The 18,610-nt window shown below is 32.7% G+C and overlaps 2 protein-coding genes across 3 annotated transcripts in view; one reads left to right on the top strand and one right to left on the bottom strand.

The window, feature by feature from the left end:
- Positions 1-1,780: 1,780 nt before the first annotated feature.
- LOC148609675 (uncharacterized) lies at positions 1,781-4,321 on the bottom strand. The gene is made up of 4 exons (XM_088540784.1): positions 4,014-4,321; positions 3,531-3,696; positions 3,015-3,089; positions 1,781-2,657 (listed from the first exon to the last, which is right to left on the bottom strand). The coding sequence occupies exons 2-4, from the start codon at positions 3,652-3,654 to the stop codon at positions 1,906-1,908; spliced, it is 951 nt and encodes a 316-aa protein (XP_088396910.1). The 5' UTR covers positions 3,655-3,696; positions 4,014-4,321; the 3' UTR covers positions 1,781-1,905.
- Positions 4,322-5,582: 1,261 nt separating this feature from the next.
- LOC148609674 (DNA helicase MCM8-like) overlaps positions 5,583-18,610 on the top strand; it is a 29,585-nt gene continuing 16,557 nt past the window's right edge. The window contains exons 1-10 of one of the 2 annotated variants that reach the window (XM_088540781.1): positions 5,583-5,646; positions 8,654-8,795; positions 10,000-10,137; positions 10,572-10,654; positions 11,013-11,073; positions 12,115-12,203; positions 12,874-13,015; positions 15,084-15,184; positions 15,887-15,928; positions 18,210-18,295. In XM_088540781.1, the coding sequence (XP_088396907.1) occupies positions 8,675-8,795; positions 10,000-10,137; positions 10,572-10,654; positions 11,013-11,073; positions 12,115-12,203; positions 12,874-13,015; positions 15,084-15,184; positions 15,887-15,928; positions 18,210-18,295 (863 nt within the window). In that variant the 5' untranslated portion in view covers positions 5,583-5,646; positions 8,654-8,674. Of the gene's footprint in view, positions 5,663-8,653; positions 8,796-9,999; positions 10,138-10,571; positions 10,655-11,012; positions 11,074-12,114; positions 12,204-12,873; positions 13,016-15,083; positions 15,185-15,886; positions 15,929-18,209; positions 18,296-18,610 lie in introns of both variants that reach the window. The other variant, XM_088540782.1, reaches the window with a different exon arrangement.

Here is an 18,610-nt window from a genome sequence, read left to right as displayed (position 1 = left end):
AACTCTAAATAAACACAAGGGTTTGGGGATTTATTAAAGGGTGTTTAAAAAAACTTACCACTGTCACAGATTAGGAGGGGTTTAGCGCTCACAAACAGTTATGTTTAACCCTGCCACATACTTAATGTGCCCGTCCCAAGCCAGGACCATGTAGTTCAGTGCAGTTGTCGTTGCTTTTATGTTGTGTGACAGGACGACCTACCTGCGTTGTAGAAAGTATCGTCTTTTTTCGCCCATTGGATAAAAAATCGTACTTAAATTGCCCCCCACCCAAACAAAAAAATCCGAGTAGTCCTTCTTCCGCCAGAAAAAGACTACCTTTTGCGCCAAATACAAATAAGGAAGTTAAATATCAATAAGGTAAAAATCTAAAGTAAAACGATCATTAACGATCATAAAATAAAGAAAATGAGTTAGAAATGAATCAATTAAAGATTAGAAACATTTAAAAAAGTACATATATCTATTTAAAAATGTATCCGGAATAAAAACCAAATATAAATTATTTATTTTAATTATATTTCCGCCTACAACATGGGCATAGGTTCCAACATCTGTTCTTTACACAAACCAAGGTCCTGACGCGTTTCAAGCAACATCATATGTGAAGCTGAGAAGTACTAGCTAGTGCACCAGCTGTTCGTACGAGAACAGATGCTGAGAAGGAAGCTTTCCTCATTGAGAAATACAATTTGTTGTTGTCCGGAGAACATTTAGTAGGGGACAGTTCGTGCATACTCTTAATTACAAATTTCAGCCGTTGATGAAAATTGATATTGAAAGTGATACTGATATAATCTATAACCAGAACGATGAGTTTGCTTAACTGTTCTATTTTATTTAACTTTAACAATGAAAATTATTACAAAGCGTTATTTTACAAACAGATAATGTAGTGCAGGCAGACGCGGATTCATAGGGGTGGAGTGGACATACGCCCCATCCCTAAATTTGTGGAAACAAATTTGTTGGCAGTAAATTTTGATTGTTTACTTATACTTCCCACGAGAGATCTTGGGGCCTCGCTTTACTTTTATAATCAAGAGTAAGAGTGGTAGATCACGCACCATCAAGAGAAGAAATGTAACATTTGGGTTAGAGGGATGTGCTACTGATGGGAACAAGCGCAGTTTATGGGAAAAAACAGGATTAGATGCATCGCGTCTACCTTACGTCCCATCTGGACGAAGACCCTCTTCTGGACATTTTAGTATGCCTCTAGAACCTTTTCTACTCTTTTCCTATTCACCTATCGTCTGGATATAGCTGAAATATTGCAGCTCGGACGTTAAACCCCAACAAACAAACAAACAAACCTATTCACCTTAGGGTGGTCTGGAGAAAAGATGCTGCTTGAAATAAACAATGCAGTGCTAACGGCTATATTGTTTTTTCATTGAATCATTAAAAGTTGCTGTGCAGAAAAATAAGTGTCATGGACTGGTTGAAGTTGAACTCTATCCATTAACAGTTGCCATAAAATGTGCATTTCCGGGCGAAAACGCTTGATCAATCGTATTTATTCTCGCTTTCAGACCGACAATCAGATTTTCATATTAATATGTTTTCATTTGTTTAAGACCAATATGAAAAACACATGTCACATTTTGAAACGAATCAATTTTTCTTGTGTATAACAATTCAGTGCTTAATGGATCATAATGGTGAATAATTTAAGTAAATAATGGACCTAGAATTTTGCAAACATTCTTAAAATTCTGCTTCCCAAACATTTTGCAACTAAGCATAATTATCTAACAAAAGAATGACTTTCGGCGTTACTGTATCTGTGTATTTCATTACATATGTTTGTTTGCAACAATTCACAATTCAACAGTTACAGAATAATGTGTCATATTGTGCTAAGTGTCAAGATAGCATATATGCAACAGAAAGTTCCAAAGACTACGTACATTCTATGGGCGGAAGCACAGTTTTTGTGTCGAATGAATTGTACCTAGATACTGACCGAGGTTGTCTGATAGCAGTACGTGAGGTTTGTTCGGTAGAGTATCCATTCTCCGTATCACTACTACTTGTGGGGGACTGGCATGGAAACATCTTGCTGTCAGTAACCAATTCATCTTCAACGTCAGGAATATCATCGGGTACATCATATGTCATCCTTCGCGCACTACTTTTGCTATAAGCGAATCTTTTTAAACTTTGCGTTTGTTCATTTTCACTTCCTTCATTTTCACCCTCCTTGTCCGTACTTGATGTTTCCCTATCTTCGCCAAGTATTCGGTCGATTTTCTTTGTAACATCTTTTACTGACGTGGATTTGGATTTACACCTGTTCATCTTTCTTTCATAGTTAGTTATTAAGTCTTCTTGTTTCTTCTGAATGCGTTCTAAAGCGTCAAGTCTCCGTTCGTTGTACTTTTTCGCAACATCCGACACCATATCCGGTTTTTCGCGGCTCATTGATTTTTGTAGCCTCATTTTTCTCATGGTGTCTTTTGTTTTCAATCTATCAAGAACATCCGCTCGTTTTGTGTCGTAGTGTTTTACAGTGTCTGACACAAGATCGGGTTTCGTTATAGATTCAACTCGCTGTAATTTCATCAATGCCTTAGCCTTTCGCTCGGCATCTTTTTCTTCCCTTTTCTGTTTCATTTGTTCTCTTTTCTCCTCAAAATTCTTCCTTTGGTTTACTAAAAAAGAGATGCACAAATGCTTTAAAGGATTTTTTTAAAACAAAAATTCAATTCTAAGATTTGCTAACTTGAGAAACATCTAGATTTATTATAGTAGTTTCATATATTTCAGACCATCCTCCCAAAGTCATGGTTTTGACTTGGGAGGATGATTTCAGACTAAACACGCTACTCTGTCATATATACACTAGTACTGCATATACATGATTTTATGATCGCATATTCATATTGTTCCTTGACATTTTAATCTCTTAATTTCAATATTTCGTGGCAAAGCCTGATGATGTTTTGCGGTTAGAATATCGAAAAGCATTTCAATATAAGTATCATTAACATAAATTGCAATGTGCCAACCTTTTTCTTCCATGTCATTCTCTCTTGCTATTTCTGCCATAAGTCTTCTCTCATCACTGTCAAATTTTGCAATTGCTGAAATCGGAAATCATGGGAAACTATGATTTGGCAAAGATCGAAATTTCTTTGGTATTGAAAAAAGTTATTGCACTTTTGTATTATTGTAATGCCTTTAATCTCTTCTCTGCTTCTCAATATCAAAAGTGATTTCTGCCATTGTGTTTTTATCTGTTGTTGCGATCGCCCTTTCTGATGCTCTTTCTCATGCGGTATTGTTTTTGTGTTAATGTTTTTTTTCTTTCGTGTAACAGCTTATTATGCGCAAACTACAAATAATAGCGTTTCAGTGGTTTGTCTGTCCTGTGATACCTTTCTTACCATGTGTATCCTTGAATCTATATAACACAAAGTCACATGCGTGTAAGAAAAATTTTAACCTTAAGTTCGATTTGAAAATGTGTTGATGCGAGTTTGACAATGACCCCGCTCCTCTCTCTCTCCCTAAGACATACATACATCTTTTGCTATTTTGTTCTTCGTACAAGATGTCTGCCATTAATTTCCGCTCTTCAACATTGTAACATTGCAACCCTTTCTTTGGCTTTTGCTGTTCCTCGGAGGAAATAAAGAAGCTTGTCATTTTTGGCAGTTAAATTGTGCTCTTCGGCTCCGAGTTTTTTTTCTACAAAAGAAATGTGTACTGAGAGTTTATATGTTGTGTTCGATCCATCGAATGATTTAGACTTGACTGACTTGCATTATCATTATCGTCACGGTAATTCCAAAGTCTCTTCATTTAACAGACTATTGACGTTGTGGTAATTTTGTTTAATTTGTGGTCAACACTTAATACTACAGTATTGACATATTAACATATATGGTTTAATGCACACACACACACACACACACACACACCAAAAAAGTGAAAACAACAAATCGAAAACAAAAACAGTGAAAAAAATGGCATAAATGTTAAAATAAAATTAAGATCAAACCTACCACAAAAAGAGTTGTAGCACATGCAACTGTTTGTATTCTTCCTACGGCTCTTGGGAATTTTTTTTTTTTTCGAGACTCCTTTCACGCTAAAACTTCTACACCTCTGCTGGAAATCTATATAAGAGTGTGTTGCTATTAAAACTATCTTCAAGTTATCTGTTACGAAATTCAGATGTTGGTAGTTCCACTTCGAAAAGTGTGACTTTTATCTCCGATCCTATAAGTTTATATACTTGATATGAACAATTAATCAACACTACTGAAACAAAACACGCACCTTAATTTATTTTGTTAACCTGTAATTATACCTTAGAAACTTGTGACTACTCAGGTATGGGTTTCTTGATCTTAACTCTGATATTACATGAATTTTTTATGAGCGATATCTGATGATGACAGGAATGATGAATTATTTATAATTTGTTTGAAATAACCTGTAAATATTTACATGTAGGATAAATCTCATGACATTAATGTAGGAGGTTATCAACCATTTTGGACTGACGTTTTACGATCAGTTGGGGTGAGCCGTAACAGTGACCAAAATTGATTGATGGAACCATTGTAAATAATGCGATATATCAGTGAATGATATGATGTTTATTGCAATTAAACCTTGCTTATGGGATAGCGAAGTGTCTTATACACTAAAAATAATCCCATATGACAAAGTCATTGTTTACCCTACAGTAGCTATGACTACGTACTATAACAAAAACACAAAAAAAATAAAAGGGAAATATATGTTACTTCAGGCTGAGTTGCGACATATGTTTAACCATCGTGATGATTAGATTGCTGTTCCACTTCGTGGTGGTTCCAATTTGCTCATATCTTCATTAGAAACGAATACCAACATGTCAAATGTTGGGGGGAAAGGGGGGTTGTAAACATTAACATAAGCACTATGGTTTTGTGGTACAGTTATACTTCGCATAGCAACATTTTTATCACGACAACATCCATCTGGGGATTAATGTAATAGTAATGATAAATCCCACCACCATTCAATCAAACAAACGTATACTGTGGGTTGGTACAGTAAAATGTTGCCACACATTTTTAAGCGTTTGATATAATTGTAAATTAAGAACCAGTTGAATGCATTTTCCAAATATTTCCTTCTTGAGCTTTTAGTTACTTGCCTGGTGTGCCTCAACGGAGGCGCATGGAATGGATGTCTGATTTTTAGTTGAGTATTCTTGTTCACGGTCTACTTTACGTTTTATGTCTTGTCTTCACGATAGGTAAAAAGTCAGTTATTGTAATATGAGACCGGGAAACCTGAAAAGTTCACTGAAATATAGGTTCATACCGGCAAATTCGTCTCAAGATTTTATGAACTTGTGATATAGATTGATATAAAATAAATGTTCAAATCAACAATTACTCAAATAACAAAGACTTTATTATATTAACAATGGTACTATAGTTCTAGATAAAAGTTGGATAGATCCTGACTAAGACTTCAAATATCATGAGTACCCTTAACGCACTGTATCTTTTTCATTTAAAAAAATACGGATCTATGTATTATCCCGGAAACGACTTTGAAGTAGACTCTTTGGCGGGAAAATCAAAGTGAAAGTAGAACCAAAACATTACAGACGACCGATCTTCTGTCATGTCGATCGTTAGTTAGAAATTATGTATATTAATGATTCATCTCCTCTTTTCTAAACCTTGAATGATTAGACTGACTACTGATTTGGGTGATATGTTTGATCAACAGGAGTTTCCCCAAAAAAGTTGAATAGTTAATTCACAGACAAAGTGAATGAGTGATTGTATACTCTAGCACTGGCAGTAGTGCTAGAAGTTGTTTTGCAATTAAGCTATTTTCTGACTTTGTGCCATCCTAACTTTTAGCATCTGACATGTTGATAGCCATCCCAAATGTGAATTAGCTAAACGTGTTTTAAAATATTTAAAGTCTTTTATTTTTAGAAAAGAAATTTAACCTACAAAAATCCTTAATTCCTGTTAAATACCTAGAAAAAATTTGTAATGAAGACAGTTATCAAAGTGATCGGCCATTTTGAATTAGGTCACTTATTTTACGGAATACAATATAGTTTTGACAAAATGAACTTTTAAGTTGGTAAAGGCAATTCGTAGGTTAATTTAATATGTTTGTTTTGCACATTTTGAAATCTGTAATTTTATCGACTGGAATTACGCATTTAAAATGCTGAAAACCAAATTTGAAGTTCATTTAAACTGTTTTTATAAAGGATTTCCAGGATTACTGGACTTTCTAATCAAATAGGTTATTTTCCTTCAGTTTATACACCTTATCCTGTGTTATGGTAAAGAAACTGTATAAAATGTTTTAAATGGTAAATATTTTACAATAATTCTGCTGATTTCAAAGAACAGTGGAACGAGCGGTATGAAATATGGCGCTCGGAAGTAAGAGGTTGGGGTATGGATGAACAGAATTCCAACCTCTTACGTTGTAAGAGTAAGTCATATTTTTTGTAAGGGAATGCCCCAGGAAACAGGAAATGTTAATTTTGCGATGTCTAAAGATGCAAATTTAACTCTGCAAGTGAACATTTTCTATTTAAGTTTCCCAGGTACTTGTGCATGTAATGAGGTACTTCCATGTCTCAGTCATTCCAAAATCTGTGTTTTCCTCACCTATGTACACGTACAAGCTTGTACATGTACATGTTGTATATGTGATCATCATGAAATACAGGTACAGTCTTCACAATCAAACTAGGGCAGGTAAAAATGCTTGATATTAAGAATGTGGAACTGTCTCATTTAAAAGTATTTCAAGATTAATCTATTGTACTCACCTTGTCTGTCTTTCTGTCATTCTGTCTATCTAAGTTCTGTTCCAATTATTTCAATTCCCTGTGGATAAGTTACTTTCAGTTTTAATTTGTGGATTTACAAAATGTATACAATGTAATACAATACTTTATTAGCGCACACTTATTTACATGTACAGTGGCCCCGTGCAGGTCCTGGTGTTAAAAGAATAGGCCTGCAGCAGCGCTAAGCTTGTCGTAAAAGGCGACTAAATTGTGCTCAGAACCCTAGCCGGGGGCTAGGGCACTCTGCCCACAGAGCAACTGGGATGTGTGCTTTAGGTGGTGGAATGGGGTACCCCTGGCGTGTTACATGCTGGGGTTGTCAGGCTATAATACGGAAAACCTGACCGCAAACCATAGTGGTGCCCCGTGTTGGGAAAGATGCCACGTTCCTCGCACGTTAAAGAACCCTACTGTGGTATTCTCCCAGAGTAGGAACCATAGGGCTCCACCACAGGAGGCTAAATTGCCCGACCCTGCCCACCTCTCCCTATTTCCAGTGGCAATCAAAATTTGTCGACCCCATTGTCCCTGTGTCCCATCCCTCTTTCATTTCATCATTTCATGTTCATCGTCTGAATATAGCTGAAATATTGCTGCTCGGACGTTAAACCCCAACAAACAAACAAACATGTACAGTGCATGATTTATTATGGCCTTTTACAACATATAAGTATTATATAACATATGGCTGACAATTGCAATCTGTAAACAATATATTTTTGAACAGGGATTTTATTGTATTACAAGTGGATGATGACTCACTCAGAATATATTTTCAAAGTTCCCTATTAAATCATGTTTTAGGTCAATGAGTTTATGATTATGTTTTGAAGAAAAAAGTTAGCATGCAATTGCTGCTTTGGTCTGCCATTGACAGCCTTTTAAGTTGTATTTTTTTTAAAAAGTGAGGCTTAAGTACTTTTAATGCATACAATGCACTTACCTATTTTTACAGCTTTCAGAAAAATCCACAATCAGTATTTTTTTATACTTTCATAAATATTTTAAAATTTAACATCTTAAATTGGTATCATCATACAATGTATATTAAACAAATCCTCGTTAAACATGTTTAATTGACTTTGTCTGACATCAGATAATTTATTTAATGAATGTCAAGTTTCAAGAAGCCTGTCAGAACTGTTCAACTGATTTGAACTGCCAAGCTGTAAAAAAAAGGTTTTCAATAATTAATTACATGTACTTACTCCAACAATCAATAGTTTTCTAATTTTTGACAATTTATTAATTAAACTGTTTAGTGATGTATTGTATTCTATAATAATATAATAATATAAATGTACATGTACATGTAGTTTTAAAGTTTTAGAAATTCTAAATATGTAGTGTTTATGTGTAGTACCATTTATTTGCCATGTGTAATATGATTGGATGAAGTAAAAACACAAATTAGGTGCTTAATTTACATTTATAAAAAACAACATTTCTGATTGCTAATAGTACATGTACATGTACAATTTTTTGTATCTCTTAGTCTCAAATTAAAATATTGAGATACATGTAAAAATGTATCTTGATTTTAAAGAATTGTCAAATAAGTATCACAAGATTGACGTTCTTTTTGTGTTAAAACAAAGTAAATACCATTTTCTTTGTTTCAATACAAAAAATGTCAATGTAGGAGATTCGAAATCTAGGACTTAGGTAAAAAAAATAATTCAAAGGTCATCGTTCAGAAATTTGGGGAACCACAGACCACTGCTAATTTGAATCCCTGCAATTTTATTTCTTGAAATTTTTTAACATCTGTAAAATTAACTTGTTAGTTTTTTTATTAAATATTCTTGGTAGATGTAGAGTAATTGCACAAGCATGAGTCAGTCTAGTACCTCCAGTGCTGGTAGCTGGCGGGGAAGAGGACAAGGATGGAGAGGACGTGGTTGGAGAGGTCGTTATTATAGTAACTATGGCAACAGAGGAAGAGGAACTTCTCGTAAGCCAACTTTCATATATTTTTTCTTTATTTACAGTCTGCATGAGTATACATGTAAGTACCATGACATTGATCCTGATCTTTTATTATTTGACATTAAATGACAATAGGCCAAGGACAGGTTGGCACTCCAGTTATTGTGTATTTGACACTCCACAGCACACAGGTGAATAAGTTGTAATTAGGACAGCATGTTTTGACAGAAAAATAAGTAGCTAGTCTTGGTTTTTTGTATGATCTATGAATTAAGAAAATGGCATTGATGGATAAAACAGCCATTAAGTAGCAGTAAAACTTCATTTGTTTTTTTCACATAAAACTGTTTTCAAAAATACAAAATGGCTCAATGTTGTTTTTTGTTCACGACTTTTGTTATGATTCGAGAAAATTAAGTCTCCAGATAAAAATCTAGAAGCTCATTGTTTTGGTGTATACCGCACATCCCCCTCCTGAAACAAAGAAAAAGTGGAAAAAAGTGTGGTATACATGGATGAATACAGTAATTCCTTTATGTATGTGTGTGTACATTTGTAGTTACATGTATTTACTTAATATTAAAACAAAAACAAAAAATATGTGGTTCTCTTACCTGATGTGCTTTATCAATTAAGAAGTCCTACTTATAAACAGTCACATTAAAATGAGTAACACTTTAAGCTACAGTTGCAAAGAATGAAAATCATTTGTCATTCTAATAACAAATTGTCTTGAAAGTAAGCAAAATCTCATTGGAAGAGTTACCATGAAACTGTGGTTACTGGATTAAATGGGATTTTCTTAAGTGAAACGTGAATAATTTGTTTGCCTCTAAGTATAGTTAACTGAAAATTGAAATAATCTAAAACAGAACACATTGAAAGCTGTTGAAGGCATGAAAGTATGTTACAATGTTCAAGAACTTTTATTATCTTTTTATTTTCCTGTCTTTGATGTATGTTTTTATGGTGTACCACGGTCTGCCTTAACACTTTTTTACATGTACTAAAACAACTTGGTGTCTTTTTGGTATATATTTTTATATTTTTATAAGTTTGGTATAATATTTGTCTTTATGGAATGAATGTACTTTTCTTATCTCTATATTGTTGTAAACACTGAAAAGGGGGGTTATCTTATCTTACTACAGTAATGGTATCTCTGCTTGGAATTTTTTAATATAAACTATGTCATGCAACTTTGTTTTGTATGATCATGTATTTTTCAGAATCTCAAAGCAGAGGAAGGGGAGGTAGGATGATGGATGATCCACAGCCCAATAGAAGGCCAGCATCACAGATGGTCCAGACAGTCATAGAGGTCCAGTCCCCGTACAAAGGATGGAAGTTCTATTTTTCTGATGAAGGTGTGCCAATTTCTGCCTATTCTCTTAATAATTTAATTTTCACAGTAGTGAAAGGTGTATACCAGAATGTCCAGATACATAAATTACACTGATATAAAACATCCAGAAAAATTAATAATCTTTTCCCATAAAAGCATGGCTTTCCTTACGAATGTATAATGTACATGCAGTTCAGTACAGTAAATCGGATTACCATTGATTGTACACTAATGTCTTGTTCATGCAAATATTAATGCCTTTGATATCAGTGAGCTCCAGAGTATCAGATATGAAATCGTAATCCTTATTACCAGTATACTAATTTAAAATACAAGTCTTTCATGGTTCTTACTGGTTTATCAACAACACATACATGTATTTTGTTTTATCATTCCATGATGAACACTGATTTGATTAGGCAACTTTTACTTTCATTTTCCCCCTTTTTTTTACAGTATACAATGACCATTCACCCACTGTAAAGAAAGTCCAGATATTTGAGAAATATTTCTTGAGCTGGTCACAGGCATACAAATGGGTAGGTTAGATATTCCTGCCATCAAAATATGATGGATTTACTGAACAATTAATTGTGATATATTTGTTATAGTTTTTACTCAGTATGATGGAGCAACTCAAAAGGGAATCCTGGAAAACAACAGAATGCTAATGTTATGTATATATACAGTATTTGATCTTACATGTACTTCAAAATCGTAATTTAGCTTTTTTCACACTAAGGTTGTGAATTTGAACATTTCCTGAAGTTAATGACCCATGTTGTTTATTTCCATATAAATTCAACAATGTCTTTTCACATATCAAAACCTTTAATTTAATAAACATAATAAACACCAAAATATGGTAGTTGTAACTGTTTTCATTTACCATTTAAGGATGACATAGAAGAGAAAGGTTCATTTGTTGTTGATATGAAGGATCTTCTATCAGATCAGAGTAAGTTGTTATGTTAATCTGAAATAGTATGTTGTTTCCTGCTAACTAACCAACCCCATGGTCAAAATAAAAAAAAATCTCACAAAACAAAAGCAACATATGGCATTGATAGCAGATATAACTCCATCTTAACACATGATAGAGATCATTCAGAAAATTAATTGTAAATAGACTGAATATTCTTGCTTGTGTTATATATGTTTGGCAAAGAAAACATCTACCTAGCCTACCCACCCATTTGGGCGGAACAATGGTATTGTTAGTTTTGCATCAGGATAGTGTTAGGGTTCTTCATATAAATGCCTTAAGAGTTTTCACTCACTTAGTCTTTCTGTCAGTTGCAAAATTTCTATATTGCATTTGTTGAAACTAATAAGTATTTCACTGGGAATGTTTCAAAATTAAAGTTTTTCAGAACAGGAAAGAGCTGAACCTTTTTTTTGATCTAAAACAAAGAAAAAAAATTGCATAACATAATCTTGGGATTAAGAAGACATACAAAATACTATAAATAATTCTGATGAACTAAAAGAATGCTCATGGAAACTTAAGAGCAAATGAGCAACTAATACCCCATTAAAAATTGAGTGCCCTCTGCTTTTAAATGACTGCAGACTTGCTGATACGATGCCAAATCTGTGTTATAATCTTTTCTCATGGTAGAGATGGCCATGTGCACACCATTTAATGCTTTGGTTTTTATTTCCCTACCATATGTAACCAAATTATACATGTACATATACAAGTATTTTTTCATTAAAATATTTTTATTCTGTTATACTGAGGTAAAGCTTTTCATGCAGACAGACAAGGTTACAGAGCTTCATTTAAACTTGAAAATTCAATTTATTCAAAGCATCTTTTTATTTGCGTCATTTGAAGTAATGGAAAAGGTTTTTATGTATTTGTGTCATTTATATCCATAAAAAGGATTTATGAATGTTTTATATTAGATAATTAGGATATTTATTCTGTTAGCTACCTGAAGTATATTTTGTAGTATCATTATAATGTTTAGGGTCTGTTTGATTCCTTTTGCAGTCGTAATAGAAAGTATACCAGAGTTGTCCACTGAGATGAAGGATATGCCAGATAGAATACTGTCATGTCTTGGACTAGCAGTTCATCAGGTGACTTTATAGCGAGCAGACTTTTTAGGCTCTATTAGCTCCATGATGTGCTAGTTAGTTGTCCCTCTTCTATCTGTCTGTCTGTCTGTCTATTATAGCGATAGATAATTTTACCCTGTCCTACTGTTTATAATGGAGTTTAAAGTGGTTCATAATTCTATGTGTTTCTTCGCTGTTCATATATGACTTCTGTGCTATATTGTTTTGTTTTAAGCATAGTTTCAGTCAGTTTTACTTTTGCTGTTGTTATCCTCTCTCCAATTAAGTCATTAGTGGAAATAGTGAAGTGTTTGTCAGTTGAAATGTCTAATCTTAACAACATGCAAACAAGATATCAACATCCATCCTAGATTTTGACTTACATTCTAAATTAGACTTATGAATATATAAACTATTAATTGTTGTGCTGCATCACTGATGCAGTTGCCTTAAAGCCTCTGTTATGTTGTTTTTCTGTCTATCAATATTTTTTGTAGAGTAAAACTTGTCCATGTGTAAAACTGAAAATTTGTGTAATGATTAGTATTGATTTGATTGGCTACAAAATAAAGAGGAGCTGATTTATTTTTGGGTAAAGTATGTTAGCAAAGGTATGAATTCTTCATATTTTATGCAACATCACAGATGTTGAGAATATTCTTGTTTGAGAAAAGTTCTATTCTTGTTTTAGCTGATAACTCACAAAAGACAACAGGAAGTAGACTCAGACTCCCAATCAGATGGCAGTAGTTACTCTGTGTCCATGATTCAAGCTAGAGTTGTCAACTTTGGTACACAGATTCCACTGAAAAATCTCAAAGCTAATTATTATGGTTTGTATGTGATAAATACTGTTAACGAACTAATTTTCGTGAGCAATTTATTTTTGCAACTTTCATGGATGTAGAATTATTGCGAAAATAAATAGTTGCAAAAATGCATACTTAGGTGCTATCTTTATATGCTCAAGCAATTATTTTATTAAAAATGCAAAAAAAAAATCTTATCCAACGACAGCAAAATTTGAAAGAAAATAGTCTGATAATAAGTTGGTTTACAGTATTCCTTTTAGGAGAAAGTAATAACTGAAAATAAGAACAAAGTCAATTGCGGAAAATTTTCTGATTGAAACAAAGCTATAAATAATTTGTTGTCATATACAGTGAAAGGTTTCTTAACAAACCAGTCTAAACCAGACACTTTAATTAAAGTCCCTTTATATCTTTTTAAATGTATTTTGAACCTTCAATTAAACCAACACATGTTTTAATAGATGGGTTCCACTGTATCTGGTCTAAAGAAAAGTAAAGAATATATTGCTCTTTTGCTCTTAAGTAGCACTCCAGCTAAGGATCATGCAAAGTGTGATTCATGGGTAAAAAGGCTACATATTTTTATTTTTGATATTTTGTTTGAAATGTAATTGTAAACAGAAATAAACATGTGGTTTTTCATATAACTCGTGCTCTTAGGAGATAAAAATTATATAGAATGCACTGTACATTTCAAAATTAAGGGAGATAACTCTGTAAATGGCGCTCAAATACAATAGAATCTACTGTATTTTCAATGTCGATTATCTCCTAAGAGCAGGCAGATTCAAATGAATAATTACACATTTCTAGTATAGACCCATAAAACAACTTTATTACAAAAATAAAAATATGTAGCCTTTTTGGGGATATATCACATTTTTCAGATTTTGCTTGATTCTTACAAAAACAGCTACTTAATAAATTAAATTCCTTTTGTTTTTCTTGACCATTATTTTTTTTCATTTTTGTGTTTTTTATATTTCCAGTTTAACAGCTTCCACGTACTAATTCCATCTTGATTCTAAGTGAACCTAGATTGTGCATGATAATTTTTTATAATTTATATATTTAGAGTGATACTAGTGTATGTATACTATACTACACACTACATGTACTGCATTGCTTTTTTCAAAACTCTTAGTTATATTTGGTTTAGAACAGAACACATTTGTGTATAGATAAAATGAATAATTTTAGCCTCAAAATTGAAAGTTAGGAAAGATCTCAAATTTATATGTTATAGCTGTAATAAAATGCATCATAAGCCTCTAAAGGCTGGTTGTTAAAACAAAAACAAAAACATTAAGATATATTTAGTGTCATGACTATGTATCAATGTAATATTATGTTAATATATGCAAAGCTGCACTTAAAAATAAAATATCTATCTATCTCTCTATTCAATAAAGTCCAGTTTATCCTAATTACATTTTAAATTTTGTGCAAATGAGTTTATACATGACTATTTACTAAATCTATAAATGAAGGAAACCAATAAAAGATATACTTAAGTGTCAGACTCTATAAGAATCAGGCAGTGGGTGAAATACGGTATAAAATAAATCACAACATTGAAAGTGTAGACTATATGCACTATCAGAATCAAGGAAAAAAGACAAGATTTTTCATATGATTTTGATAAAATGAGTCATATTTCATTGTGGTGCACCACAAATGAATTTACAGTCAAAAACCTCAATGAATGAAAAAATCTCAAAACATCTCCAGTAAATGAAGGTTAATAACAAAATTACATAACTTATAAACTCTAGGCAATAATCAAAAGAAATATTCAGAGGAAAGTCTGTATAAAAAATCACAATATCAAGATATAAACTGGAATGTTGGAAACCACCACAATGGTCCTGACTTTGTACTTGCAAAGGTGGGTTAAACCAGGTTTTATAGTGTGCTAAACCTCCTGCTTCAATCAGCAATATGCAGAGATGAAATAGTGGTCATTTCAAATACTGTGAAAATACTTCTTGGAGTCAAATAAGTTTTTGACATACATGTTTAAAATTTTTCCTTTTTTTGGTCAATTCTTCAGAAGACTTGTATTTAACATATAAGTTAATTTTTACAGGAAAGTTTGTCTCGGTGAAGGGTACAGTCGTCAGGGTCAGTAACATCAAGCCATTGTGTACAAAGTTAGCTTTTGAATGTGTCAGCTGTGGGACGATTCAGGTATCTAGCACTAGTTTGTTAATAACATTGTTTCATTTTTTTTTTAAATCCAATTATTTCCTTATTTATGCTACTTTTAAACCAGGTGTTTTAATATACAGGAAAATTTCTACTATATTATTTTGTTTTGAACTCAAACTTGTTTTTGCCAAAATTTCCAAAAGTTGGTACTACTTTTAAAAAAATATCTGTAAGTGCTAAGTGTAGAAAGTGCATAGAACTCCACTTTTATTAACATTTAGATTTCAACACAGCCTGATTCTGTATTGGAAATGTTGAAATAATGGTTCTTAATGATTTTTAGTCAAACCTGTGGGAATAAATGACAAAAATAGACCATCAAGGGACAATAAAAACTTCAAGAAAGGAAGACAAGAAGATTCTAAAGCGTGCATGACTGTTGTGAAAGTACTATTGTTTGTGGGGTACCAATTTGTGGTTTTTGTGGGTGAGCCAGAACACGAAATTTGATTCCCAACGAAAGGAGATTCCCATTGATGTGTATACTGAAAACCTCAAAACCATGAATTCAAGAATCCATGACCTTGTTTATTTTCCTTAATCCTTGAAAATTGGTATCCACAAATTAAAGTACTTTCCCTGTAATTAATTAGACAATTAAATAATCCATGCACCAAGTGCCATAGAAAGTTTGAATTGCAGCACTGAGTTGTACTCATAACTCAAATTCTTTAATTTTAGAGTGTCACTCTTCCTGATGGTAAATACACAGTACCAACTAAAGTAAGTATCTGAATCCTCTCGCAAATCTTAGTCAAATAGGAAGTGAAGACAAAATTACTGAAAAATCAGATATTATTGTTATGTTTTTATTATTGCACAAAAAAAAATTGCATTATAATATTGAAAAGAGAATTATACACTGCAAATTCAGAAATTGTTGAAAAAATTTATATTATCACAAAAAACATTTGAAAAGAACTCTTTTTGCTATAATGAAAAAATCAAAATAATGTATACAATAATATCTGAATTAACTATAAGGGCAATTCCAGGAAAAAGTATATGGGAGGGTTGGAAGGCACATGTTCTTATACCCACCACCCATAGAATTATAATTTTCATAACGTATTACTTTGTACACTTTGAAATAAACCATCTATACAAAATGTGCTGTCCAACACCCTACTTTTTTTCCTGGAATAGCCCTAATTATTGAAACAATGGAACTCAAGGATGCTTAACTTGATTTTTAAATGAATGTTTTCTACATGTATGTTTCAAAGTTTGTTTTATAATGCATTCTGCAATAGTGCTTTTGAGTTTTGAAATTGAGTTAGTGTGTTCTAAATTATTCTTGTTTAATATGTCTTATAATTGATACATACATTGTGTGAAATAATTACATGTAGTTTGGTCTCTGCTATGTTTTTTTATTATTGCCCTACTGTTTACTAAATATATTATTATGTTACTACTGTATCATTGATATGCTTTTGAAAAAAAATATTTGTCTAATCACAGGTTATATAAAACATCTTTGTGTCAATCCAGACTTTTTCTGTTTTTTAGGCATTGTTAATCAGTATATATACATGTATAATGGTTAACCTTTCATGATTTAATTGTTTGGTACCATAAGATGTTGTTACCTAACTAATTATGAAATTAATAATTAAACTGTTTATGTATTTGTATAGCTCTATAATTAATTTTTTGGTGACCTTTTTGGTAACATTCTTGCATAATAAAAATGTATATAGATCAGTAACAGGAGTTTTTATGGCCCATAATGTCTAGAAGTGGGACTCAATGAATAATATAGAACTCATTGTGTGGCATTCCAATGTATGGCACTTGGAAGTAATGTTAGGTTCAATACCTTTCAACCAGGGATGTCAGCGAGTACTTTGTTATTGTTAAGTTGTTTCAAGTATAGAATGATAAAATGATTCTTGACTAAATTGTCTCCTATGAGGTATTGTCCCCTTGGAAAACAGAAACTGATTTCGTTGAACTTCATATTGATCTTAAATACGCTATTAGCATTTCATGTTCAAACAAATACAAAAAATAATGCTAGAGTTTTTGTTTAATAGAAACATGGAATTGGATTAAAGAAGTAGATTGTAGTATAAATAGACAAAACTTCTTATTTTTCAAGTAAGATAATGTATGAGCCCCTGAACATCAAAGAATTTTAAATGTTTTGATATGGATGCCACTATAGTCGGCGTCACATAAATAACATACTGTTAAAATTTGAATAAAAATATTTTCTACGACTTTATTGACACCTACCGTCGTTTAAATTGTCTTAAATGACTTGCTCATTCGTTTAGCCAAACGGCTTCTCCCTAAACATTGAATCGTTAAATTCCGGTCAGATTTTAATTCTAGGTGGCAATATTTACATTGTAAAAAGTCGGCCATGTTTACAGTGATCGGGTTGCTAGGAGATGTTGTTTACGTTTAAATGGTTTGTCCAAAAACCGAAGAACCCAGAATGCAATTCGGCGTTTTTTCGGATATCTCGGATTTATTTTACGCGAACAACGTATAATACCGAGAAGTTGATCAAGCAGACGATTGTCACCGGAGTTCGACGGGAACTTACGCACTTCGTTTGTAAACAAATCGTCCCGTAAAAACCAACATGGCGGATATTAGTATGGGATTTTCCCGTAAGGATTTGTTACGCATGATTTAAGCTAATAAGCGACTTGTTTTTGAGAAGCTGTTTGGCTAAACGAATGAGCAAGTCATTTAAGACAATTTAAACGACGGTTGGTGTCAATAAAGTCGTAGAAAATATTTTTATTCAAATTTTAACAGTATGTTATTTATGTGACGCCGAGTATAGACAAATTTAATTTCTAATGTGATATGTACCATTTTATAGATGGACATGCACCTGTAAGTATATCAACTTCCTGTTTTGTGGGATTTTCCCTTTTTTCACTGAAAAAGGAACAAGTGGGGGTGTGCCTAGCATGACGAAGCATACAACTTCATTTGTTAAGGTTTCAAACCTAATTTAAAAACCATTCAATACTCTTTGTAGTGCCCAGCTCAGGACTGTAGAGGTAAAACATTTTTTCCCAAGAGAAGCTCAGAGATGACAAGAACAATAGATTGGCAGACCATCAGGTAATCATCACAGAAAGTTAAAATGTTGCAAGGCTCCGAATTTTCCTTTCATTTGTTTTAATGAATTTTGTGCAGAGAAGTGGACAGTCTTTAGCAGTTGATCTATGTTGCTGTTCCTTTGGACTAATTAGAATTTCCATCATGGTCAAGTTTGTGTAAAGTTGTTTGGATTGTAACCATTTAATTTTACAATGTTTTAGAAGTTTAGCAGAAACTCAAAATATATGTATCTACATGTATATAATGGTCATTATGATTCAAGTTACAAATTCAACTGAAGTCATTGAACAATATTCTTTAACCATCCATATCTTC

Source organism: Perna viridis, chromosome 8 (genome assembly GCF_037379345.1).
Source record: "Perna viridis isolate PV_CMFRI_1.1 ecotype Kerala chromosome 8, ASM3737934v1, whole genome shotgun sequence".
NCBI classification, from domain to species: domain Eukaryota; kingdom Metazoa; phylum Mollusca; class Bivalvia; order Mytilida; family Mytilidae; genus Perna; species Perna viridis.
This window is presented reverse-complemented; position numbering and strand designations above follow the sequence as displayed.

Excerpts from the sequence above, each read along its gene's own strand:
- LOC148609675 (XM_088540784.1), bottom strand. The coding sequence starts at position 3,654 with ATGACAAGCTTCTTTATTTCCTCCGAGGAACAGCAAAAGCCAAAGAAA. Across the intron at positions 3,090-3,530 it reads AGAACAAAATAGCAAAAGAT|CAATTGCAAAATTTGACAGT; the intron begins GTATGTATGTCT and ends TTCCGATTTCAG. Across the intron at positions 2,658-3,014 it reads GAATGACATGGAAGAAAAAG|TAAACCAAAGGAAGAATTTT; the intron begins GTTGGCACATTG and ends TCTCTTTTTTAG.